Source organism: Genypterus blacodes, unplaced genomic scaffold (genome assembly GCF_046128005.1).
Source record: "Genypterus blacodes isolate CSIRO-AG114 ecotype Tasmania unplaced genomic scaffold, CSIRO-AGI_Gbla_v1 ptg000133l_1, whole genome shotgun sequence".
NCBI lineage: Eukaryota > Metazoa > Chordata > Actinopteri > Ophidiiformes > Ophidiidae > Genypterus > Genypterus blacodes.
Genome location: NW_027466935.1, coordinates 1937968 through 1964625, shown reverse-complemented (window position 1 = coordinate 1964625; position 26658 = coordinate 1937968). Strand labels below are relative to the sequence as shown.

General features: G+C 43.0%; 1 protein-coding gene across 1 annotated transcript; it reads right to left on the bottom strand.

The window, feature by feature from the left end:
- Positions 1-9684: 9684 nt before the first annotated feature.
- Positions 9685-23173, bottom strand: tbx5a (T-box transcription factor 5a). Its single transcript, XM_076164087.1, has 9 exons — positions 23095-23173; positions 22327-22503; positions 21584-21678; positions 20321-20440; positions 19564-19711; positions 14865-15017; positions 12155-12246; positions 10797-11035; positions 9685-10572 (listed from the first exon to the last, which is right to left on the bottom strand). Exons 2-9 carry the CDS (start codon positions 22471-22473, stop codon positions 9980-9982), a joined length of 1587 nt encoding a protein of 528 aa, XP_076020202.1. The 5' UTR covers positions 22474-22503; positions 23095-23173; the 3' UTR covers positions 9685-9979.
- Positions 23174-26658: the final 3485 nt, after the last annotated feature.

The window sequence follows — 26658 nt, the reverse complement described above, 5'->3', positions numbered from 1 at the left end:
GGGTTTGTGCCAAGTTGATTTTTCTTGTCAACAGGGTAAATATGAATTATGACGCTTAAGTTTCATTAAGGCACCAAAACAATATAGCCAATACAAAATCAGCTGAAATACAGCGTACATGCAGCCCAAACAAGCTCAGACTTTCCGCTTCACTTTCCCACTTTAAGTATTTTAAAATAGTCACTCTGAGGTGGTTCCTGGCATATAATGAGCATGCCAGTCCAACCGAGGAGACCGGGGAGCAGACCCAGAATACGGCGGAGGGATTATATTGTATATCCCATCTGGCCTGGGAACCCATTGAGAGCCCCTGGGACCAGCTGGAGAACGTGGACAGGGAGAGGGACATCTATAGGCTGCTTTACTTAGCATGCTGACTCCAAGACCCGGATCAGCAGTGGAAAATGGACAAATGCATGGAAATTTTTTGATCCGTTTTCTATTGAATAAAAGGTGAAATTTGCAATAAGGGATAAAGATTATGACTGATACACAAGTGCGTAATCCTCCTTTTGGAGATTTTTTTTGGCCTTAATCTCACATATTGAACCAAATCCCGGGCTATCTGTGGTCTCTGGTTTGCAATAATTCCACAAAGTAGGTTGTTGTACCTCAGCCGTTAATCTACTTTGATGTTCGTTGTAGTTTCTTTATGTACAATACATTTTCCTTCCACATATTGAATCTGATGTTTACGTGTCAAACCGGTGCCAGCAGTACCACTGTTCACTAGATCTTCTGTATGTTCCCTCTGTTTGTCTTTTGTCAGGGTGGCCCCTGCTTCAGCACCCCAAACTTAAACAGCGAGAGGATGGGTCAAGAGGGAAAGTGAGCCTTGAAAGAGTGTACCGCTTAACCTTGACCTTGGGATTGCATTTCTCTAAACGTGCATGTGTGCAACTACAGCTGCCCCGCTCGCCACTTCAGAGAGTGTTTACATTCTAGGAGAGGTCTTTATCTCCCCCAGGCCCGGGGTCCCTCTGGGTGAGTTTATACAGCCAGGGTGCACACACACACACACACACACACACACATGCACACAGAAAGAGAGAGAGAGAGAGAGGGAGAGAGTAAAGGGAGAGTGCTGTCACAAGCTCATCCATCTCAGCTACATTCTGGACCAAAGCCGGGTCTAGCAGTTCTCTCCCTGAGAGCCCAAACACTGCAAAAGTAGGTTACCTGCAGTCTGAGTCTGGGAGAGAAAAATGGAATGTATAAACTCCAGCAGTGTGCATATACACAGTCGACATGAGAGGGAATATGATTGGAGCAATATTATTCCTTTTCACAGACTCAAACCTGCTGCCAGGTGAGCGGTTTTTGGTTAGAAGCTCCACTTAAGTTACAAACTTTCATTACTGACAGCAGCCAAAATGCTCTGCTTTACTTTTTTTTTGTCGTTACACATAAAAGCTACTGGACACGTGCCGTCACAAATGACTACGACAAGACTATAATGTACTGTAATCTGAATGATCTTTTGAGGTTTCACTCGACCATTACACCGTGTTTTTGTGGCATCCATAGTCGTGACTATCATGTCTGGTGTGTGTCTGCGGGCCTATCAGCGGCTGTGTGCTTCAAACCCATCCATCTTGATATGGCTCTTTGTTAAGATACGGCACAGCGGGGTGTCTTCCATTTACTGTTACTGTCATCTGTCAAAGGTTATGCTAACTGAGTGAACCATTAACAGAAGCCCAACGTTCCCAGAGAAGCAGAGGAATGATTACGTCACGTGCCTTGTGAAGTGCAATGGAAATTCACTGAGCGAGCATTTATCTTACAACCAAAGGAACAGTTTGTTTTTCGAGCGAGAAAAAAGAGATCGCCAGAATCTTTCTCTCTCTCCCTCTTTCTTTCTCTCTCTCTCTCATACATACACACACACACACACATACACTCACAAACATTCTCAGAAGAGTGACCTTTTCAAAATACATTGATAATAAGCTGTAACAAAAGCCAAACAACCTGTCAGAGATAAGATAAAGTTGATTCACAGGCACAAGAATCCTCAGTCTGTTATCCTTAGTCTGTTATCCTCAGTCTGTTACAACAACTCACTCCGACACACAAACTGATTTCTTTAGCAGTATGAGTTTTCACTTCTTTTCTTGGAAGGTCCAATATTAGTCTACATGTGTGAGTAATGGGTTAGTGTGGTGGAATGGATCTGCTTGAGATGTCACAGGTAAATGGGACTATAAAGGGACGACCCAGCTCATGTAGACATCTCTGTTCGGTCCAGCGTCTACAGTGCGTTTTATTCTCTGAGTGCTGCTGCTAACTGACCCAGAACCACTGAGACCTGGAGCACGATGGAGAACAAAGAAAAAAGCAGAAACATGAACTGTTATGGATTTGAGAAAAAACTACCGGAGAGATATTGAGTGTTTGTCTCCTCGAGGGTCGGCCTTCGTCGAGGCGATTCATCACAGAGGGCTCGACTAACTGCACGGGGCGCGACGGTACGTCCTTCTCACATGGTGGTTTTATCGATGGCATCAAGTCACACGTTCGCCTCTGCGGAGGTGCAACGGCGGCTTCTTAGCCCGGGTGGTGTATTTGAAAGAGAGAGAGAGAGAGACAGGGAGGAAAAGCAAAGGACAAACAGGGTGGGGTGGTGGAGGTGAGACTGGCACACAGACAGGTTAAAGTTCCTAGAGCAACATGTAGACCCCTGCATTTAGGGAGATCAATACCTCGCCACAAGCACCTCAGAGTTCCTCTGGAGGGCAACACGTATCGACTGGAAGCCGGTGTGAATAGAACGAGCTCAGGTTTTAATGCATCAAAGCAAAACTATACTATTCCCTAAGGAGATCCAGAACAACACAGCTCAAGTTAGAGAAGTAAATGCAAAGATGTAGGTATCAGATCAAAACTGTACATCTGTGTAAAGTGTGGATCATATCATAGATCATTTAAAAGACTAAAAAGATGTAATGTAATAAGAGTTTCTTGCAAATAAGAATTATTTGAGTCTACAACATATCGTAATTCTTATTTTCAGCCGATGGTCTGGACACGCAGACTAGCACTGGCACGCATGATAGCTCAGCTCGCTGTCCCAGAAGGTGACGGCCCCATACTGCTGCCTCCAGACGTATTGACCTGCCTTGTTGGCACGTTGTCTCCTCCGGCTCGGAGGACCTGGCAGGGCTATTGCCTGGCTTCCCTTCAGGCTCAGTTACTCTGTGGGTAAAGTATTGATCTCCTCAGCAGTTACAGAGCTTCCCGTTGAGTATTCCTACAGAGGCCGATACCCTGACCGCTCACCCCATCGCTGGTGTATAATATGCAGCAGGGCATGCAGCACGCTTGTCGAAAAGCTACTTATGCCCACTGTGTCCTGCTGGTATTAGATTAGCTTTGATCAGTGCTCATGTACAACCAAGACCTTGAGTCAATTTGAACGCTTCAGCTATAAGGACGTCATATCTCAGTGAACCGAAAAGAAGAGGAATTGTTTTTTGCTATCATTTTCTTTATTATCACTCAGGTCTCCAAAAGGCCGGTAAACTTTTGATAAATGGATTTCTCTCTCTTTGAGTTAGTAAGTAGTCAGAGGGCCATTAGAACTTTCACAAATCTGAAATCTTTTACAATTCTTAATCGCAAGGAAAACGCCTTTTTCACAACCTGGCAACCCAAACGTTGTTTTCATTTCTTATTGTTAGTGTAAATCTAAGGATGAATGATTGAACAGCTGTTGGTGAAAGTGAACGCCTCTGGAAAGTAATGACAAAGATCTTCCCAGGACAAAGCAGATAGAGACGTTTAGACTGAGACAAACCAGCACGCTTAAGATCTCAGAGGACTGACATGGGCCCAAATGTGTTCCATATGGAGGATCCACCCAGGTGGAGGAGAAGGAAAGAAAAAAAAAAAAAAGCGTGTTCAGGACCAGCCTGTACCTACAGACCCTACCTGCGATTCCCACAGACTGAGTGAGCGATGGAGGGAGCCGGGCCAGGGTGCCTTATCAGCTCTAATGACGAGACAGCTGGAGGCCATTTTCCAGCTGGGCCAAGCTTTGACATTGAAACACTTATACGGCCTCTGCTTCCCCCGTGACAAGGATGGATGGGACTCCTTCCAACGTTAGCCATTCCTTCAAATCTGATATGATTGCTTTACCGCGCAAATACTATAATTTCACTCACTCTTGGTTATCTGCCGCGGAGGGCTAAAGTTAAGGGCGGCCAGTCGGTTAAAAATCGTCTGTCATTTCTGGACGCTGAATCTGTCTTGTTTGATGAAAACATAATGTTAGAATCAAACCGTGATTAATGTGCGCCGTGATTAAAAAGAGTCTCCACCGCCGTGTCATTGTGAGATGATGAATGGACTCGCGTTCTTTTTACTAAACTGGCTTGCAGGGTTGGTACTGCGTGATAGTTCACCCTGCCGCACAGGCTTTTTTGGGATAAGGAACGCTGCACGGGTCATATTTTACCTGTCATGACAAGACCACTCATCAGTTACTGTAAATTGATTTGGCCCAGATTCGCGCAGGGTTTCTCAATATTCTTTTACACGATAAAAACGATTTTTCTCACCGGTGCCATAATCCGTCTCTTGTCAGATAAAAGTGCACAGAGACTCCCCCCTGCTCCTCTGCACCTCATATCAGTCCGTCTCTATTCTAATGTGTTACTTTCTAAACTCTGCCATGTGCTTGTAGAATCTTTTAGTGTTGCCTTAGAATTAAGCCGCTACCGTGGAGACTTTGGCTAACAGCTTTGACCGTGCTATCCTAGCGCAGAGACGCTCTGGTTCTCACCCTATCAACGCCGCACCGTCTGATTCCCCACGCAGAGAATTCTCCCTCCCCTCCCCCCTCCACTCTTTCCTCCCACTCTCTCCCAAGGACTCTGGCCAGGAGTGGTGCTGAAAGACTGAATGGTGGGAGACGGAGGGGCTCTGTTCTCCCTTTTCAGCGCTCCCGTCCGGGGTCTCGTCTCAGCTGGGCCGCCCCCGGAGGCAGGGACGGCCCGATGCGCGCAGATGCTTGAGCCACATCTCAGTGATGCATGTCTCCGATGATATGCTGGACGTCTTTACATGAACCAGAAAACGCGTTATCTGATGGAGGGCTCTCCTTATTCCAGACCCCTGCTGCCATCCCACCATAAGCCTTGGGCCAGGCATCAAACAAGGGCCCTGGGAATCTGCCAAGATGAGTGCGCTAGGTTTTATATATTATTTATTTATTAATATCTGCCAGCAAGAGGAGCGGTGATGGCTCAGTTTCCTCAAACGTTGTCTTGTTGGGCCAGAGCCTTATCAACGAGAATGCTGAAATTCTATTAAATAGCCCAAACTTTCCCCCTTCCTCTATGGTCTTTGTATCATCCAAATGCAGAAAAGAGCTTAGTTTTAGTGTGGCTGGATGCAGTCTAGCTCTACACACATGACAGACTGATACTACCCATGTATGGTATAAAGCAACTAACACTACCTTTAGGTTTAGCTTTGGCTTTGTGATCGCTAAAGCTGGGAAAGGACAAAGCTCAAATATGGTGCTAGCATGTGACTGAAATATTGAAGAAAGGGGGAAGGTTTGGGCCACCATGGCATGCCAGAAACCACTATCTGCCCCAAAGACTGAAACCATCATGTAGGGTCAGTTTATGGTCAGTGTGGCACAGGTTCTCCATCAACTGAGGACTGGTTTGAGGCCACGGAGAAGCACAAACTCTTTCTCAAACTTAAGACGCGTCAACGTCTCGGGCCTGCAGTCCAGAAGGGGCTCCTTCCCGGCCTCTCATGAAAGACCCCAAAGTTGCAACAGCTTGACTTTTCCAAAGCAGATGTTTGTGACTCCGACACAAGATGGATTTGACTCCTCTTGAAATCCCCCTTTGTGAGAGAGGCGCTCATCCATCTGTGGTGATCCGTGTTTCAGTACATCTTAATAAAGTAATCCCCCCCCTCCCTGGTTTTTCCGCCCCTTGGAATGCTCTTGTTCTTGCACTTTTCTCCTTTGTCATGCGGGGGCACCCAGACGACGATGATTTGTTTAGGTTTCAGATTTAAGGTTGACTGAGGCCATGACTCATCATTACTCTGAGCTGACTTGTTTTAATTTTCCCTTAGCTGAAGTAACAATACAGTGTAGTATTTAGTGAAAGGTACACAACGCAGTACTAAGTCAGCAAAGTTTAAGTAGGTATTTGTCGATAAAGGTGCCAGATGTCTAAGAGTATACCATCCCCGCGAAATACAACCTATATCTCTCAAAGTACGGCAAAGATATACACTTATAATCCAAATAAACTGGCAATGTACCAGTGTGAAGCTCCATTCATCATCCAGGCTTTCCACTCGTTACACATTCATTTGTTTTCCCGCCGACATATCGCCAGACTTTCAAGCGCTGACCATGATAACTGAAGCGGTGGCCAAAGGTTCCATCTCCTCCCTTTGAAACGCTGACCTGTTCTTTAAATGTTTAAAGAGCCTATTGCATCATCGGTCCGCGCCCACACATGCATGTTTGGGTGATTCGGATGGGAGGAGGGGGGTGGGGCCATGCTTTGGGGAGGGGGAGGTGTTGCGATACATCATGTGTTTAAGCAGTTGGTAAAGGAGGCCGGGGTTGTGCGGGGTTAATGACTGGTCTTCTCTGTTGGCCGTGCCGGCTCTCGGACAGGATAAGAGCGTCGACGTATCGGGGCATCTGGAGCGCAGGGGTCACATTGCTCACATCAAAGGAGTCTGGGAGTCTAGGTCAGTGTGTTCGGCCGTGGGGTGGCGGAGAAGAATGGAGGGGTCGTCGGGGAGAGAGATGAGTAGGAGGCGGAGGAGGCAGACAGTGAAGGAAAAATAGGGGAGAGAGAGAGAAAGGGAAAACTACAGAAGACACTTTGAGGTTCAAGTGACGGGGGGAGGGGAGAGGGAGGGTGAGTTGTTTGTCATTTTTGAAACTTTCTGTATACATTTCAACTTCAAATCAGTGTCCCAGCTGCTATTAGTCTCCACTGTGATGTCGCTATTCACAGAGAAGAAGACAGATAAATAAAAGAGGCTGAACTCCAAATAGATCCCAGGAAAGCAGTTCTTAATTTAACTTCAAACTTTGGCTCAGAACTTGCCTCATGGCTGATCAATCAAACATTGTCTGTATAGCGCTTTTACTGATACTGAACATTGATTTATTGCGATTTGTTCATTTCTGTCTGTGGTAGAAGAGTTAAGATGCCTTTAATGGTCACTGAGTGTGATGCTTTGATTGGTTGCATTTGTTTCCTTGTATCCATTCACTTTGTTTGTTGGTATTGTAGTTAGATCAAAGTTACAGGCTTGTGTGTGTGTGATCTCCCTCCCTCCTGCACACAACCAGCAGGTGTTTCCTTTCAGCTGCCAAACCAGGTGACATCACTAAGTGGGGGCGTGGGCTGTTTCTTCACTCACACACACATTCACACACAGAACATATACTCATTAAAGTTGTCTCAGATAGTCAAAGTAAAACATAATTCAGAGACAGAGGAGTGCTTTTTTTTTCAAATTTATTGCAGGTATTCCATACTTTATGTACATATATATATTTACAGGTATCCATGTATTTCAAAACACATTTTGATTTTAACAGCTGTATAGTAATATCCCGTTTTCTATATAAGTATGATTTCTTAAGAAAAATCCTATAAACAGTCATAAAAAACAGGCTATAAAAACAAAGACAACATCTGTGTCTGGTACATGCAGGAAGAAGCAGATTTACATTATTCAAAAATAAATACTATTGTCAACTACAAGTAGTAAGAAATAGCAAATTTTTCCACTTGTAAAATGATTCTCTAACATAAACCAGTTCCTGTTTGTTTTGCTTTTCAATGTCCCACTGCTGCTATACGTCTGTACTTCAATTCTGTTTGTCATACAAGTGCCATTTTGAGGATTAATGAAATGTTTTGATCACATATCAAGCTTACTGAAAGACAACTTCTCAACTGAAACCACAACTGACATCATCACAACGTTTCAGCCACAAAGGATCCAAAAGCTACAGTAACGCTCCATTCTCAACAATTCTGTGTAGTTCAACTCTTACATAGTCAGGACCGGAAGTGAAGGACCACCAACTAAAATAAATAACAAGCACGGTTCACATCTGTACATTAACTCTACGTGTAAAGGTGTTGGCAGCAGGTAATAGTGCCTTAGATTGAGCTGTTTACTTGCCAAATTAAATGACTGAAAGCAGAGATACTCAATGTTTGCGATGGCCGCTAGGAAGGCAGGTGTGTGTCAGTCCTATTTCAATTGAAAAAACGCAGCTAACTTACCAAAGAAAAAGTCAATATTGGAGGATTTTCACTAAATACCTACATTTTTCCATATTCATTCAGTTTCAAGCTTGTCTTGCATATTGACTTTTGAACGCAAATTGCAACTTTTTGCAAATTGCAAAAGTACAATATTGATGTTTTCATGGAGGAAACTGGGCTGAATAACAAATAGAGAGAAAACAATCACTTACAGCTTTTAAAACACAACATCTGGAATTGAGTTTAGAGCACAATAGTTTCAGTGTTTCTGCGTGTGTCTCTTATCTGGAGCCAAATCTAAACTGGCCATAAAAATACCATGAGGTCAATCCCAATTGGAATTAGCTCCCGTTAGAAATGATTGCCTATGAATTAAATATCCAATCCATTCTAATCCAATCCATGTTTTTGGTGTTCCTTTGCTATTTTCCCCACTGCACTCCATTGTTCCACTGATCCCTTCATGTTGCTGCTGCCTCCATCCAACAGCTGAGGTGTTAATGCTGTTAATCTTAATTGAAGGTACTAAAGAGGTTTTACTGCAATATCTACCAGCATTCTGGGTGTTATAGTTTCTGCAACTCTACTCATGTTTCCTCTACATCACATTTATGATGATGACTTATTTATGAATCCCAGTCCAATTTAATTCTACACCATAAGTATGTTTTTTCGGGAAATGTCCACATCCACATTGATGCACACAGATGTGATCCTGGGTTGTAAACATGACCTGCTTGTGATTGCAATTTGAAGTTTTTTCCCCCTAGTGGCAGTGAAATTGAAGATAATGTGATCGTCAGTAGCATGAGTTTATATATTGCCTATATACTGCTCGTTAAAAATAACAGACGCTATCCTATATCCTGCTCCAGTTCATGCCATGAATAATGAGAGGATTGGGTGCAGGCAGGCAGGTCTCACTGCAGTGTGTGTGTGTGTGTGTGTGTGTTGGGTTGAAAAGAAATACAATTTTTGGTGTCTTTGGGTGTGACTGAGGTTTACTTGGCTGGGTTGAAACGGCGCTGCACTGCAGAGGACCCTGCAAGCTGAGACGACTTAGTCCTACAGTAAAGTAACTGATGACATCTGAGTCATCTAAACCTTAAGAGAAGCAATTTTAACCTGCTGGAGGAGTTTAAGAGCAAATTCACCAAAGAGCCAAAACCAAAACTAAAATCTCTCAGCGTCTTACTCGTTTTATAACTTAAAGCATTTTTACTACACAATATGTTGTTAACTACAAAAGCTGGGGGGAAAAAAGAACTTTAGGCTAATGTAACAGGAGTAACATCTATTTTTACACAAATCTCAGACATGTACAGCTATACAAAAAAAGGGTTTTGTACATATAGAAAAAAAAAGATGAATATCACTCATCAATCATTGAAACACACTAAGATCCAAAACACAGCACCACATGAGAACACCTTCAAAACACCGAGTGTGCTGGTGAGGAAACTGGAGCGTCTTAGGTCCGTATGGTTCACTGGAGGCCTGTACGGTGTGTGCAGTCTCACCTCCAGCTTCACCTTCCTCATGCTTATGCCCATATGTGTGACTGGATACGATGCAACACTGTCAATGATCTCACTAGAATGAACAGCAACACGTCCTCCAAAAATATAAATATAGATTCATCTAAAACCTGCCTGATTTTGGTCCTTTGTCGTTTCTTCCTTGTCATATTTCCAGGTTTAGCTGTTCTCATTCCACTCTGGCATGATGCTGACACTGTGCACGGCGTGGTACTGGTGTGGTGATAGTGTACGTGCCATGCCGTGCGTGTAGAGGTATTCATTTCCCTGCAGGCCCGCAGTTGGCGACTGGATCCCGGCTCCGGGACTGCACTGGCGGCCCAGAGTCTGGTGGGTCATGGAGCTCTGGTACATGGCGGCGTGATGGCCGTCGGCCAGCTGCGGCGAGGCGTGGCCCCCCACCCCACCGAGTCTGGACACCAGCGACCCCGAGGTGAAGTGAGCAGAGAAGTGCTGGTAAGGCAAACGCTCCATCGGCTGCATGGTGGTGACGGAGCAGCTCCCGTAGGGCGACACGCTAGCCCAGGTGTTGCAGCTGATGTCCTCCAAGCTGGGAACGGGTTCGGCGCCCTGAGAGGCGCTGGCGTACATGCAGGCCTGCCGCTGGCTGGACTCGCTGCGGTAGGGCCCCCCGGCCAAGCCGAGGCTCTGCGGGTAGCCGACCGGGCGATAGTAATGGTCCTCCTCGCTGGATGAACTCTCCATATAGGCTTTCTTATAGCTGTGCTCACCTGAGTGACAGTCGTCCTCCACTGCAGATGGGATCAAAGGGATCAACAACAGTGTCAAAGTACAAACTTACTTGTACAATACTACCTTTTAAATGCATGTATTAACATCTCCAACAGATTTTCTTTTAAACAATTCAAGCTGAATTAGCTCCCTGAGTTCCTCCACACTAGTGCACACGAGAGTACTTTTCGTATGAGTCCTTCCCTGTACTTTGTACTTATACTACAGTGAAACGCCCTCTCACCTTTCCTCTTGATGCAGTGGTACTGGTCCTGGCCGTGCTCGTGTGGCAGAGGGTAGGAGCCAGACTGGGGCAGCATGTCCTGCGACGTGCTGGTGACGCCGTTCTCGCACTGGGCGTACTGGGGGGTTCCTAGGGTGCTCGGTGTGCCCAGGCCCTGGACCTCCCCGCCGAACGGGCTCTGGCTGGACCCGGCCCTCTGCCGCACCGTGCTCCGAGGGACCACGGGGTACTCCTTGGTGCTGGGTAGGAAAGCGCACAATGACAGCTGTTAATGACATGTTTTGTACACTATACCTCCTGAACTAATCCACTAGGACGCACTGAGAGACGCCTCTTTGCAGAAATATCACTCCAGTGAAAATGCCCGGATGTATTTCCACCCTTATTACTCTGCAAGCATCCGTCAATAAATCATTTTGCAACATTTTTTGTTAGATTGGAGGGGTTTGCAATAAGCTCTCCTTTCACAGTCGTAACCAGCAGCAGACGTGCGCGGCTTAAGTCCGGACAATGGCACGGAGATGGATTGTGCGGTTTGGATGCCGAGCAGCTCAGTTCATTTGGAGGGTTTCAAACGGAATATCGCGATATCTCACAGCACACGGTCACTTGTTGGTCCCGTGAACGCGTCACACATTGATAAAGGAGGGGGCTTTTGGGTGGCTTAATCACAAACACATTTGTTCTGTGGCTCAAAGGAAGGACAGAGGGTTTTAGTGCTCTTTAGGAGGATAAAAAGTCATTTTCCAGTTTTCTTTCTTTACGAATTCTACGTTTGAACACACGGCGTCTGTAAAGGAGGGGGGCTGGGTGCGTTTGTGGACTTTGAAAACCAGATTTTCTCCTTTGAAAAAGTGTTTTCCACACAGTGTGGACGCGTGTTCCATCCCTCATCTGGACTGAATGAGAGAGAGAGAGAGAGAGAGAGAGAGCTATGCGGTCGTATATATATGGGGCCTTGGCTGCTACAGCACCGGTTCGACACACAGACACACGCACACAGAGGACACACAACTGGCTACAACATCCTGGTATAGAGCGGAGATGTTTCAGAGGCGCTGCCAGATCAGCCATAAAAAGCCTTCGACATGGAGACGTGGCTGGAGATCAAGAAACACACTTACATCACTGAAAATAACACTCCAGACCCGGCCTCTGTTTTGTGCGAGTTTAGGGTTAAAGTGGGGCTCATTAAGTGACACTTAAGTGACAAGGATGTCAGTAATCCCCTGACTAATTGGAGTGGTGGTGGGGAGGGTGGGCGGGGTGTATATCTTCTCTTTCTGTCCTTTTGTCATAGTTCATGTCACAGATTGATTGGTTTGAGTCCCAAGATGGTGTTGGTGTTTCAGCTTTACCTTTGCATTCTGGACATCCGGTGCAGCTCCATGTCGTCACTCCCGCGAAAGCCTTTGGCGAAGGGGTTGTTCTCGATCTTCAGCTGGGTTATCTGCAAAGGCAAAACACACACTTGTCAGGAACAAAAGAAAATACTCTGATCAAACTTTAAACTATAATTGGTGCGGCCCTTTGATTTATAACATTGCTTTTGCTTGCCCCGAGTTTAACATTACAGTCTTATATTACCTAAGGTATTTGTAAAAAAAAACCCATAAATGTCTTTGTCAGTTTTTAACAAATAGAAAAATGCAGTGTGAGTTTTTCAAATCGGCCCAAATATGAATCTTATCCCAAAAGAGGTTAAACCCAGTCTGGGGAGCTCCCTGCAGTGGTTTCTGGCAGGTATCAGCAGCTGGCAGCTCCCAGTCTTCCTGACAGGAGAAGAAGGTTCGTCTGCACGCTGGCTGACACTTTGACCAAACCTTGTAAAAATGCCTCTGGTGACACGTCGGCTTAGCTTCTTGTTAATGCTCACAGAGAGAATTTAGATACGTATTGATTTGTTTTTGGAAAAGGCTCAGGATTGTGTCTGGCTTTCCGGGGAGAAACACAGCGAGACGAATAATTAAACGTGGATGAGATGCCAAGTCAAAGACAGGGAAGAGGAGGAGGAGGAGGAGGAGAACATGAGCTCAGAACTAAACTGCTAAAAAAAATATTCAGGCAAAAATATTTATGGAAAACAGAAACTAAACTGTGTCCTAATAAATGGATTCAAGATTCAAGACTTAACAGAATAGACACAAACAGAATAGAATAGAATAGAAACAGGCAAAGAAGATTATGAATATGGATTGTTGGGGTTAGGCAGTAATCAAATGAAGTGCACAAATTAATCAGGGATGAATGTAAACAATTGGGTCCAGTGACAGAATGGGAGTGTGTGTGTGTGTGTGTGTGTGTGTGTGTGTGTGTGTGTGTGTGTGTGTGTGTGTGTGTGTGTGTGTGTGTGTGTGTGTGTGTGTGTGTGTGTGTGTGTGTGTGTGTGTGTGTGTGTGTGTGTGTGTGTGTGTGTGTCCTCATTTATCACTGCAGTTTGAACATAAATGTCAGATAGTGTCCACTCATCTTCTGCACTTTGGCACAATTATGAATGAAGAAGACAAACATGTCTTCATCCCACCAGCCTTATTAAAGTAGAGCTTCGTGATGAGTTCAGGCACCAGCAGGTGAAATAGGACAAACCTGCACATTAGGGCTTATACAGGCAGATGTGGGCCCTCGTTTGATTATTAAAACAAGCGCCCCCCGGAAATCACAAATGCTTGTTTGCTGCAGGTCTGGCAGGCCCCAATAATTAGCCCGGAGGTTACGGACTCAGACCCCAATAACATGTTCGAAAAATAATGAATGGTTCCTACAGAATGTCGGTCATTTTGCGCTTCCTGTTCCCAGACGCGCTCAGACTGTGGATTGGCTCTGGGGACGTTATGAGCTCTCGCCCCTTTCTCCCACATTTCCTCTGAACACACAGAGGCCTTCAAATGGATGTGAAACAGACTCTGTTTACAACACATCTGGATCCAGAGAGAGGGAGACGTTTTTGCAGCAAATTTGAGGAAAAGCAAATATTTTACCTTCCATTTCTGCCCGCGCGCTATTGATTTAACTCGGGCCCCAGTTTAATTTATTTTTATTTGATGTGCACAAACGTGTTTCTTAAAATTAAATTGCTGACACGAATGCGGTGAAACTCAGAAAGATCGAATACACTGAATAAATAAATAATGTAAAAGAAACGATTATGTCGGATTTACTTGGATGTTTTTTCGTGTAACATTTTTCTCTCCGTTGCTGAAGTTCCAAACTTCATACTTGCATATTTGTATTCGTTTCTTACTATTTATTTAAACAATTACACAGTTTACTTACTAATTTCGTACTAACGAGTTCTTGCTATTTTATGTTTTTATTTGTCTCATTCTCACTTATATGTTACGTGTTATTTTCTTTATATTTTATTTTAGCCGTTGATTGAGCGACGAAAGCTGCATCTATTTTTTTTTGTTATTTTACAATGATCGGCTTGTAAACTGATGCGGACTGCTGGGCTATTGCTTAAAAGTTTAGTTCAAGTAAAAGCGCTTCTACGACGCAAATCAACGACATTTTAAAAAACAAACTAATTACTAACCTTCTCAAAATATAACTTATTATAGAATTTAATTGGCCAACAATAATACAAGTATAAAAACAAAATAGAAATGTTATTGTTAAAAAAAGAAGAAGTATAATAACCACCAATAATAATAGCAACACGGTATTGTAATTAATTGTGTTATTATTGTCGTCAATAATTATAATAGTAAATCATTGTTTTTGCTTGTTCCTTTCCTCTTCGTTTCGCTTGTTGTCGTAGCTTTGAGGTACTTGAACGCGTCTGTCTGAAGTTTATCTAAGGACCAAATTGGTCCGAAGTCTCCTGAGGTCAGGCTCGAACCCGCGCCTCATCTGTCAGGTGCGTCGGTGTGATATGGTGCCAGCGAACACAACTTCATCCTAATCTTTTACAATCAGCAGAACAGAATAATTACACTCGGACAAAAAAATTAAATTCACCCCGAAAGAATCTACAATCAATTCTGCCTTTGAATACCTCATTAAAACGCACTGTGAATCTAAAACTGTGCCCTTTTGGTGACGTCACAGACTAACGACCTGACGCACCTTGTGGTTCTGGTAGGACGTGACGGCGATGAAGGCCGTCTCGGGGAATACGTGGGTGCAGAAGGCCGTGTTCTTAGAGCCGAAGCCGTTGTTCTCATCCGCCTTCACGATGTGGATCCTCGGCTGGTACTTGTGCATGGAATTGAGGATGATCTGAGTGAAGGTAAAACACCACAGAAGAAGAGACGTAAACAAAACAGAACAATAAGAAAGAAGTCGACATCATTTTCTTCACTCTTTTCTGAATGTGTTTATGATTTTCAGGGATTTTAGCAGCAAATATTTTGTTGGTTGTTTTTTGGCCAATATTGATATAAACAATTATTGACATTTAATATTTGTCAGAAAAAGGGGGATGACAATAACAAACAGACATGATGATACAGTTTTGAAAAAATCCAAAAGTGCATAAAAACTTTTCTTTTAACAAAGGACACATTTCTAACATATAATTGTCAAAGTTTTGAAAATTAAGTAATAAACCACAGGGACACTACTCATCCTTTAATGCAGATCATGAATGCACCATTTTAATGTACATGAGGTGCAGATCGGGCTGACATATATAAGCACATCTTGGGTTATTGCAGACTAACCCAGTTAATCCTGTAGCTTGGCGACATGGAGACGAGACAGGGGTCCACTCAGCTGAACTTGGGCCCTGAACTTCTCATTTGAGGCCCCCTTCTCTCTTTTAGGGCTCTTGAGTCTAATCGTTCTGACAGGGCAGAGGACTCCTATAGTCATTGGCTCCATGCAATAATGGTTTCTAGTTTTCATTAAAGAATAGTATGAGAAATAAAACAAGACAATTTTCCGCACCCCCCCTTTGTTTTTGCCCCCACCCACCAACATTCCTCCTATCTGTTATCTTAAAGGTTGTTTTTGTACCTGCCTTTCACTGCCAACATGCAAGAGACAAGGCACTGCCCTGACCTCTGACTCTCCCTCTCTCTCTCACACACACACACACACACACACACACACACACACACACACACACACAGAGCTGAGATAATACCGTGTAATAGTCATCACCATCTTACAGTAGATGCGAGAGGAAGGAGGAAGTTACTGACAACCCCCTGGTTTGGGGGCGTAGTGTTTAAACATTACTTTTATATTTAATTGTATTATTGAATTGATTCTTCTATGTTAAAGCAATATGCTGGCTCTTGTAAATATCCTCCTGGGGCATGTTTGTCTGTTTGGAGTCACGGTCGAGGCTTTAAGAGCTTTTTAGAAGTAGCCGAACACAGTGCGAAAGTAGGTTACACACCAAGCATTGTTCCCATGCATTCATTACTGGCTTATTTGAGGTCTGGTGAGACGCATTCAAAGATAAGAGCAAACCACAATAACAAGTCCATCAATGCAAACGTTTGCCACAATAGATGGAGGTCTTTGGAAGCTAAACATGTCTGCCATCCATGTTTCAGAAGTTGCCTGGAAACTTTTAAATGTATATTTCATGATGGAAAATAGCAACTCGGTCTGCAAACTGTGGGTTCCCAGCGTCCAGTGTGTGTGTATGTGTTAGGAGTGGATTTGTGGGGGCAGGGGTGTTCTTGCAGACCACCCACCGGGGGCCCCTGCACACGCCTCGTCTCCCCGGCCCAGCCGCTGCCCTGCCCGGCTCTCCGTATCTCCGCTCACCCCGGCCCCCTGCATGATAGTATTTAATGATAGTGAGGGATCACTTTGGGTCTCAAGCCGCTGCCCTTTGCTTTCAAGTCCCTCCACATCAGAGGGTTTTTCCAGAGCCTCAGGATTAGCGGGCTTTGTACACCATCATCTATTGCTCATCGCACTCTGCCATTTAAATATAAACAGTGCGATCCTCACACTCCACCCTGCCCGGGCCAGAACATGTGTGGGAAGACAGCAAGACGAGTGCAGGAGCACACTGAGGGGGGAAATGAATAACACTGAGAAATACTGGAGAGCTGAGAGGAGATCAAAGCAAAATCTGCAGCTAGTTAGAAATAAAGGACTTTTTAGTGAGACTTTTTGAGTATTAATCCTGTCCGGCAAGTATAAATTTCAAAATGCTTTACAATTGTGTCCTAAAATCATCCAGGAATTTATTTTCAGAAATTGATTGATGATCAGTGATTTAAAACACGTCACATAATCATATCATAAAGATAGCATCAAGCTCAGTGGCGACTTGGTAGTTTAATTGTAAAATTCTTACTCTGGCACATAATTAGAAGCTCATTTGTCTCCTCAAAGCAGCAAACAGTGACTTTTTGGTTCGAGTGGAAATGTAAAATCTGGGTAGAAATCGGATTAAAAGCATTACAATGAATGAATTTGAGATTATTTGATCTGTCAACTATGAGTCATAAGTAGTTCTTAAATGGTTTGAAATAGCACTAAGTGTAGTTGTGAGTGAGCGGGTTACTATTCAGGAAGCATTAGCATGTTTGTGCCACAGCAACTTGTAGACTTCTCAATGGGATTCAGAGGAATAGAACACGCAGTTTACACAAGTAGCTTTCTACAAACACAAAACACACACACACATACACACACACAACTCTCATGGGGCTTTGCTTTGCCTTGTTTCCTGTCAGACACCTTGACAACAGGCCTGAGCTATAGGGAGGCCCTGCTCTGTCTGCTGATGTGCGTCTAATTACCAGACGTTTCCAGAAAAAAAACACACCCCCCCCCCCCCCCGAATCCTGAATCGTTCCAATCGACATCAGCAATATGTTTCAGTCTCGTGTCTCAGAGCTCGTAATTATAAATCGTCCACAAGTTATTTCAACCAGCTGGACCAACAAGCTGATGGAATATGTTTCTGGCCCGCCACCAGCGTTTCATTTATGAATCCCATGGTGCTCTCTCCCCTGCACGAAAGAGGGCAAGCCAGGAACCACTGCAACCAATCAAAAATGCATTTTAGGCCCAAATTTACAGCGCTGCTCGCATTCCAACTCCTCCGGTTTCATTTCACCAGCTGGAGTTTGGCAAGGCAACAATCACTATAGGTGCCATGTGGATAGATAGTGGCCTGTGTGTGTGTGTGTGTGTGTGTGCAGGCACATATTTATATAGACTTTATAACCATGAATGGCTGAAAGAAGTCTCACTTTAGATTGACACTCAAACAATGGAACCAATGAGTGAATGATGGAATGGCAGTAAAATAACAACCCGGCTTCACACCAAATATTACTGAGTTCATGCAATAAAGTTTCATATGGTTTCTAAAACATTATCTTATGTCAGTTTTGATCTTAAATGATCTTTAATGACACATGTTTATAGAATAGCCCTGATCTTTACACCATTATTCAACATTTTGTCCAAACAATCTGGAAAAATCTGGCAACTAAAAAAATGTGTTATGTGCTACACACAAAAAATATTTTATGAATGTTAGAAGAGGCTTTGAAGCTGCAATGTCAGTGGCTTTGACATGTAATTTAACCAATAGTTCTTATCCCCCTCATCATTCTATGACTTTCTGTCTGCCTCCAGGGTCATTTGCAGTATGGAAATGCACTGATGAAGAATAAGGTCAGTTATTATTTTGAGTTTCTGTGCAAGACGGAAATGATATATTGTCCAATCTGACTTACCAAAGGTCAACAACTTTAAGGCACCTATAGGGGGCGCTATAATAAGAGTGGAATATGAGAAATACAGGCGAATAAAAGGATATAATCATTCTGTTAATAATGGCTTTTGAAATGAATATTTGAAGTTGAATTCCTCATGAATACCAAATGAATGTTTCTACACTTCACACTGTAAAAAGTGACATAAAGATCTATTAATGTTTGAAAAAACACAAATCTAATCTGCAAATAATAAATGTAGGTTTTAAATCTTCTGTGTCCTTTTGGATTCAACACGAGTTCATGGGATGTTATGAATTGCTTAGATTTTACTGAACCAAAAACGCTTTTACACCTATTTTTGTACCTTTTCTTTTGGATCAAACAGTCAGTTATTTTTAGATTTAACATTCAAGAAAAACCTAGAAGTTTGTCCTTTAACTAAATAGAAAAACAGATATTATTTTCATTTCAATTTTGAACTCTAATTCTACTTGTATCTAGAAAATTAGAGACAAAAATTCTGAAGTATAAAAATATTTTTTCCAACAGTAGTAACTTATTTCATAGACAATCACATTTTCACAGACTTTGAGAAAAATAGCATAAGCAGCTCAGTTGTTAAAAAAGGTCAATGATTTTATATAATGAATTGTATATCACAAGCTGTGTTTTACAGGAGGGTGGCTGCTGTATGGAGTTTCAGAATAGTCTATATGGTCTTTAAAGTCTTATATGAAGGTGTAAAGACCTGTTGAGTCCCTTAATAATCTATTACAGTCAAACCCGGTATGGAGCGCGTGCAGAGTCTGTAAAACATTTTTTGAGAGATTAACATATTTTAATGAGAACATCTCCCATATTATTATCCTTTAAACTCTTTGTACGTGTATATTAATTGTACTCTGAGACAGTAAATGTATAGAATTAGTGGTGGTAGATAATAGATAATGGGAATGAAGTATCTGGATGTTTTAGAAGTGGCATACAATAATCTCAAACCTCGAATCAGTTTTGGAAATCAACCCTTATATAACTGATTAGTGATCAATACAGCCGGTTCTGAACCCTCTCTGGTGGTCGGGTATACAGTATATGGTATAGATGACAGGCCTATAGGCACCTACGTGTCCGAACGGGTCCAGGTGGTTGTTGGTGAGTTTGAGCTTCTGGAAGGAGACCAGCTGCCTCATCCAGTGCGCCCCTGTGGCCGGGGAGTCCGGGTGCACGTAGAGCCTCCCGGGCATGGCGGGCTCGGCCTTACCGGTCACAGACCTGCACGGATCACACAGCCCAAGACACAATAATCAATATTCAACACGGTGGTGATCGTCTAGGAAATTGTTAACCCCTTTGCGTAATCATGCTTTCTATAATTACGCATGCATAATGAAAGAATACCCGTTTCTAGTAATGTTAAGCATTAAAGTAGGACTTGGCACAGGTATATGAGATTCAGATACACGTGTTAGAAGTGTAGACTGGGGGTTGGATTGATTTTGAAGCGTTATTTTCCCAACATTATTAGATCAAGAGAAGAATTGATTCCACAGATTAGGTCATTATCGGCGGTATTGGCATGCGATTATCCTCCTGAAATTGTCCCCTTATTGAGAGGCGATGACCCGAGACGAGACATTCCTGCCCAAGGTTAGACACAGCGACATGACACTAAACAAATAGGCAAAATGTTGGTGTGCGCGTTTTACGCACGCAGTCTATACGTGGTTAAAGGGAACACCAAAGCGTTAGGACTACAAAATAAAAGGTCTTTTTCCATTAAAGTCTAGAGATCTAAACAATTCAAACACATTATTGTCAAATGTTCTTACTCTTTATTTCTTAAAAAATAATCATAAAATGTGTGTTTTCAATTTTACATACCATTTATTGTCGGCGAATTTGTACCGGTGATCATCCGCGGGCACGACATCCATCAGGAGTATGTATTTAGTTTTGGGGTTTAGTCCCGTGACCTTCACTTTGAAGCTGGGGAACATGCGCCTGGAAAAGGACAGAGGACGATTTAGTGCGTCGGGACAGAGTGGAAAAGTTACACAGGAAAGTGAAAATCACAATGATTCTTTGTTCGACCGTAACCATTTAATCGCGTTTCGATTAATCGAACCTAAACTACAGTAAAGTGTAAAGAAATTAAACAACATGCAGCATATTTGGAGAATTTTGTCTATTTATCTATATTTCAGGGTTTGGATCTGAGCAGGGGCGAACTTATAGTGGGGCTCGGGGCCCCCTTGACAAACCAGGTGTTGTTCTCTTTTCTTTAGCCTTTTATCGCTTGATCGAAGGTAAACAAATCTGTAATCGAAATTCCCCACCCATCAAATAAACCCAAAATAAAAATCACATCAAAAACTTTAAAAAAAATTACAGGTTGAATTTACACATATAAGGATATATAGGATTCATCTGCATTTAATGTTTTATTGTGCCATTTCTGGTATATAAGTAAGGATGAAAGTAGTTTCCATTATAAACACATTTATAATTATGTGAAACCTATTAGCTGGAGGCAGATACAAGTGTTTTTCCACTACATTAGCCTTTATTCTGGAGCCATTCAATCTGGATGATGTATAGTGAGCGAGGCCAGAGTGAACGTGTGAGGATGATATGGAATTAATATCTCCACTTTTTTGTTAGGCGAACTGACGCAGATCATCATCGCTTGTAAGGACACTGATTTATCCTGAATATGTCCGCGCAAAAAGGCGCTTTCACACCCTCACACACACACGCACGGTCCATCAATTTAGAGCCGAGTTACATGTGTACGTTTCAGCGAATATGAATAAGTGATGGTGAACACATTGCTTTCAGCTCCACACTCTAAACTAAACACTCCAGCACAGGCCACATCCTTGGAGAACAGTTTGTCCATTTGCTCGATAGGTTCCATGCCTGAAATGCTTCATGCGAAACACAGCAGAGCGGCTGAAGCGTCCAGCAGATGCTTCACATTCCCACACAGCAGAAAAAAACCCTTTCTTAACAATATAACACAAATAAATACAGAAAAACATTCGAACCCTTTCAAATCAAACAGGCCTGAAATGTCTTACAGCAATCTGACTGATGTGTGTGTTTGATTACTGCAACTATACTAATGCTGTGTGTTCCTCTTACCTTCCCGCTTTAGTGATTATCATCTCCGTTCCCACTTCGTGAAACTTCACCCACAGTTCCCTCTCATGCAGGTACACTTTGATCCCCTCCATTCCCTTCAAAATAAAACATCTAAAGTTAAATCGCTATAACACCAAATACTTAATACCGGGCTGTCTCACATCTCAATCTAGCTAACTCAAACAAATCTCAGTAGTTTGGAGACGTAAAATACTTGAACACGACGTATAAATATTCCAATTTAGCGCTGGTGGGACAGTGAAATTCGCGGGTTTCAACTTTATAATAGACAGTATAATTAATTGTATTCTATTGTTATTTTAAACTTAGAACGTTGGGATTTTAACATTTTAAACTACACCCAATGTAAAATAAGTCACGATTCATATCTGACGGAAATATTTGATTTGAAATATTTCTTTCACACATTCACAATTTATAAAATATTGATCATATTCTATGTAGTTGAAATATATATGGGATCTTTATCGTATACGACTTCTAGGAATTTCAAGGCATTTTCTTTAAAGTTTTGAGTTTAAAAACTCATTCCAAACTTTTACCTTGCCTCTTAATTTTGTATTACTTACTGTAACAATACATCAAGTCTCAATAGGAGCACAAATCACGTGTTGGGTAATGGTATCTGAGAGTGGGGCTGTGATCCCATAAGCCTCTGACACCAGCCATGGGCTCGCAGCGCAGCAGGCCCGCATGTAGAAGGCTGCAGCGGTGACACTGACCTGCTGGATGTAAGTTGTCTGGGACGATGGGGATTTGCTCGATGCTCCGTTCTGTTTGTCTGATTTATTGTCGCCCTGCAGCTCTCTGGACTCGGAGCCTGCACCGGGGGAGGTCTGCAGGCCGAACGCCTCCTCTGGGTCTGCCATGACCGGAGCGCCCAAGACCGAGTGTCCCAGCTGGAAGATCAAAAACACAGAGCTGCTTCAACGGGCTGCATGTGGAGCTGGACTGGCTTCACATTAGTATTACTACAACACACACACACACACACACACACACACACACACACACACACACACACACACACACACACACTATCTACTTCAAGTGGATGTTCTGTGTAAGTTCTAATCTTATCATAGTACCAGTATAAGAGCAACTTATTTAAATTATTATATATTATCTTGGCCGCGGTTGAATACTTAGGCTATTTTATGTATACATTAACGTGCCAACATGAGCTAACTGCCTGTAAGCTGATTATTTTACACATATAACGGCTGCACAACCTGAAAGGCCGAGAAAACACCGTTTCCTTTTCGTGTTCCCAAAATAAAAGCATGCAGACGCCGAGCTTTTATTGTGATATCGCGACAATGTGATGCACCAGAGTGAGAAAAAAAAATAGAAATCAGGCACAATCATCTCAAAGATGCATCACTCCTGCAGAAAACACGGTGGAGTGAGTGTGCTCGTGTGTGTGTGAGGCGTAAAAACCGGCGTGGATTTGCAATAACAAGGAGCCGGATGTGAAGGCAGCAGCTTACCTATGCGAATAAAAACCCCGAAAAACGCGTCGTGAAGGCAACACGGGCAGCAGAAAGCGGCGCGTCTCCCGTCTGAAACCGTTAAAGCTCCGACCTGAACCGTATATTCCAGCCGTTTCGCTCCGGGAACCCGCTCGGTATCTCCATGAATCTTCTTTCCCCCCTCTTCCTCCCCCCTCTTTTACGCGTTCTAGTCCCAGATCCCGCACTCTTCCTTCGGTTGACAACTCAGCTACGCGGATCTGCTCGGTGCCTCGTCGAGCATTTCCCCCAGCCGGGAGCACCCAGCAGCAGGCTGTGTAGTCGAGGGTCCCACGGGAGCAGGTCCGTCACCTCCTCCTTCTTCTTCTTCTTCTCCTTCTTCCCTCCTCCTCCTCCTCCTCTCTTTCTCTCTCCCAGCCTCTGCCTTGTCAAGTCTACGTCTCCCCCCCTTCTCGCTCCCTCTCTCTCCCTCGCCAACCCTCCAACTGCTCATCAATGACCAGTCGTGCGAAGCGGAAGCTCGGGTCCACTACGTAGATTGTGGGAGGTGGAGGTGGAGGAGGGGTGGGGGTGAAGCCTGAGCAGCAACAGCATTGGTCAAAACCCCAAATAACAACCCCCCCCCCTCCATCCATCCATCCAGACCCCCCCCCCAGCTCTTCTTCATGCGTGCTCCTCTCCAAACACCAACCCTAAAGCAAGGAACACTGTGCCATGCGCCATTACGCGCCATTACGTCCTCTGTACAAACACACCATTTGACAGATCGATCCCCAGATCCGAGGGCCCATTGATAAAAGCTTTGACAGCAGTGATTATTGTTTATTGGCGATAGGATTTTGAAAGAAAGGAGCTCGAATCGCGGGCCCCATGCATGAGTTTAGACACACACACACACACGAGCCTAAAAACACACGCAAGTAGTTGTGAACTTATTGATTATCAACAAATCTATTGTGGAAACCGATCAATGCTTGTTTTCAACCTTACACACACTCAATTCGTGTCGCGTAAATGCAGGAACACTCGCACATGAAAACATCCAGGGACACTTTTTAGGCCTTTTCCATCTTTGTTGGTCCACATTCTGCTCAATTCTGCCTTCGTTCTCGCGTGAAAGCGGTTCAACAGCAGCGGGAAGAAGTGATGAGGTCTCAAACAATCAGAATGTTTGATTTCATGTCAAATCATCTAGTTTCCGTCCTTCAGCGTCCTTACGCAGGCGTCCTCGCTGTCCATTTACGCATCAGCCTGTTAGTCAGTGTGACCGTGCGCCTCCAGAACAGAGAAAGTGTAAAGTTCTCGAAACATTTGGGCCTTCACACACACACGCACACACGCACACGCACACGCACGCGCACACACACACGCGCGCGCGGACAGATCAGGCGTCGGAAGTTGGAAGCGTGACAGTCAGCAGTCAGACTTTTTTAATTTCACTCCATATAAAGCAAATGAATCACTCCGTATCTTTAGAGATTGAAGCAGTCAAGCAACATTTCCAGACTCCAAGACTTGATTATATTCTATCCACATGTTATCATGTTATTTCAGAAGTTATTATCTGGATACATGTTTCAGCTTTAAGCTCTATGTTACTGCAGCTTCCCCTTATCAAGAAACCGATTATAGAAAATCAACATTTACTTTAGAAAATATGAATTTTAACATCCGTGACAGAACAGATCCGACAGAAAATGTATCACACGCACGCACGCACGCACACACACACACACAGACACACAGAGAGAGACGTTATTACGCAAGTTATTTTGATATATTATTCTCTTTTATTGTTTTCTTAGGTAAACTTAAATCACTGATTCAAGCCAAAACGTCTGCAAATAAAACTAAAAATATTGATCCACTTCAACCAAGAAATAAAGTTAAAAGACGCGATTCAGTAGTGATATGATATGCGCATGTGCAGAGATGGAATATAAGATTAAAATAGTCCCAAATACACTCAAATATAAAGAAAGTATATTTATGTCTATAAGTGAATGATATGTGAAGTTCACAGTTTCATGTCTAAAGCCAAATCTGACGCACTGAACACGTACAGCGAGCGTAACTATTGCGCAAATACGGCCAATACTAATTACAACTCAAATACTGCAGTTTAAAGTTTAAAACGAGTCTCGATATAAAAGCAAAGTCCATCTGTTTGCAAATCGATACTTTCATCATAAAGTGTCTGCACGTCTTGCTCGTGGTCGAATCCCGTTTTATTCAACCACAACACAAGTTCCTTTCTTGTGATACGTTCAGGAACTATGCAAATTCAAGTGTCAAATGCAGAAAACTACTGTGCTTTACTACATTTAGGGAAGATGGGAATGTTTTAGAATTTGTGGATTATTGAGAAAGTCTTTGTTTTAATGTTTTAAATCTCACGGAAAGCTACATGAAAAGACGTAAGCTGCGAACACAGGAGCTCAATTTAAAGAGTTGAAGAAAATACTGAAACTACCGAACGAATAATTACAATGTTTTACTGTTTGAGACTTTAATTCCATAGATTTAAAAGACAAATGTTGAATGTAGGTGAAAGAGAAACTCCAAAATAATCTAAAAACAATGTTGCCTAATAGGTGTGTGTGTGTGTGTGTGTGTGTGTGTGTGTGTGTGTGTGTGTGTGTGTGTGTGTGTGTGTGTGTGTGTGTGTGTGTGTGTGTGTGTGTGTGTGTGTGTGTGTGTGTGTGTGTGTGTGTGTGTGTGTGTGTGTGTGTGTGTGTGTGTGTGTGTTCTGCGCCAGTCTATCAGATGACTCATCAACCTCGACCTGCTTTTGATGACGAAATTGAGTAAAAACACGATGGAAAAGCAAAAGAAAACCTGAACTCCAACAGTTAAAGTCTTGATTTGTTTCCATTTTAAATACTTCTAATGACAGAAAATGTGGTCTCCTCTCCTTGTTTCATGCAGCTGTTTATAATTTTGAGAATTGGGAAAATATATGGAAGAATTCTGCTGCCATTTCACATAATAACTTGTCAACTTTGCTTGTAATTGTGGAGTGAGATGCCTCAATCAAATGTGAAAACTGCTTATTTATAAACAAATTAACTTTGGATGCAAACTAAAAATAAGGACAAACTGCCCCAAGGAAATGAAAATAAAATAACACTAAAATACAATATAAGCAGGAGTTACTTTTAAAGAAAACTATGCTGTAAAAAAAGAAGCTCACTATTCAGCAGCTCCACATGTTGGATTGCAAAAAAATGTTGTAGCATGTTTTTGCACTGTGAGCTCAAAAATTCATTGAAATATTATAAATTCATTGTTTGAATTTGTTAATCAGCATAAAATCTGTTCATGTTCAAATCAAATGCGATAAAAACCTGAGGGTGAAGCTGAAAATGAGGGATAAGAACACAGCTGCATCACTCTATAAACTTTTACAAACAGAATACACTGAAAGTTTAGGCTCCTAACGAACCATTCAAACCTCCACATCTCCTCTTTACTAACAAATCTCAGAATGTTGTGTGACCATGCAGCCTCATTAGTATATATTCAGTTTGAAACATAAAATCTAAACGTAGCCGTGGCACTACAGTCAACCACAGAAGTCAG

Coding starts and splice junctions, on each gene's coding strand:
- tbx5a (XM_076164087.1), bottom strand. CDS start 22,473: ATGGCAGACCCAGAGGAGGCGTTCGGCCTGCAGACCTCCCCCGGTGCA. Junction 19,712..20,320: donor AAATTCGCCGACAATAAATG/GTATGTAAAATT, acceptor TGATCCGTGCAG/GTCTGTGACCGGTAAGGCCG. Junction 11,036..12,154: donor CGGATGTCCAGAATGCAAAG/GTAAAGCTGAAA, acceptor TTTCCTACCCAG/CACCAAGGAGTACCCCGTGG.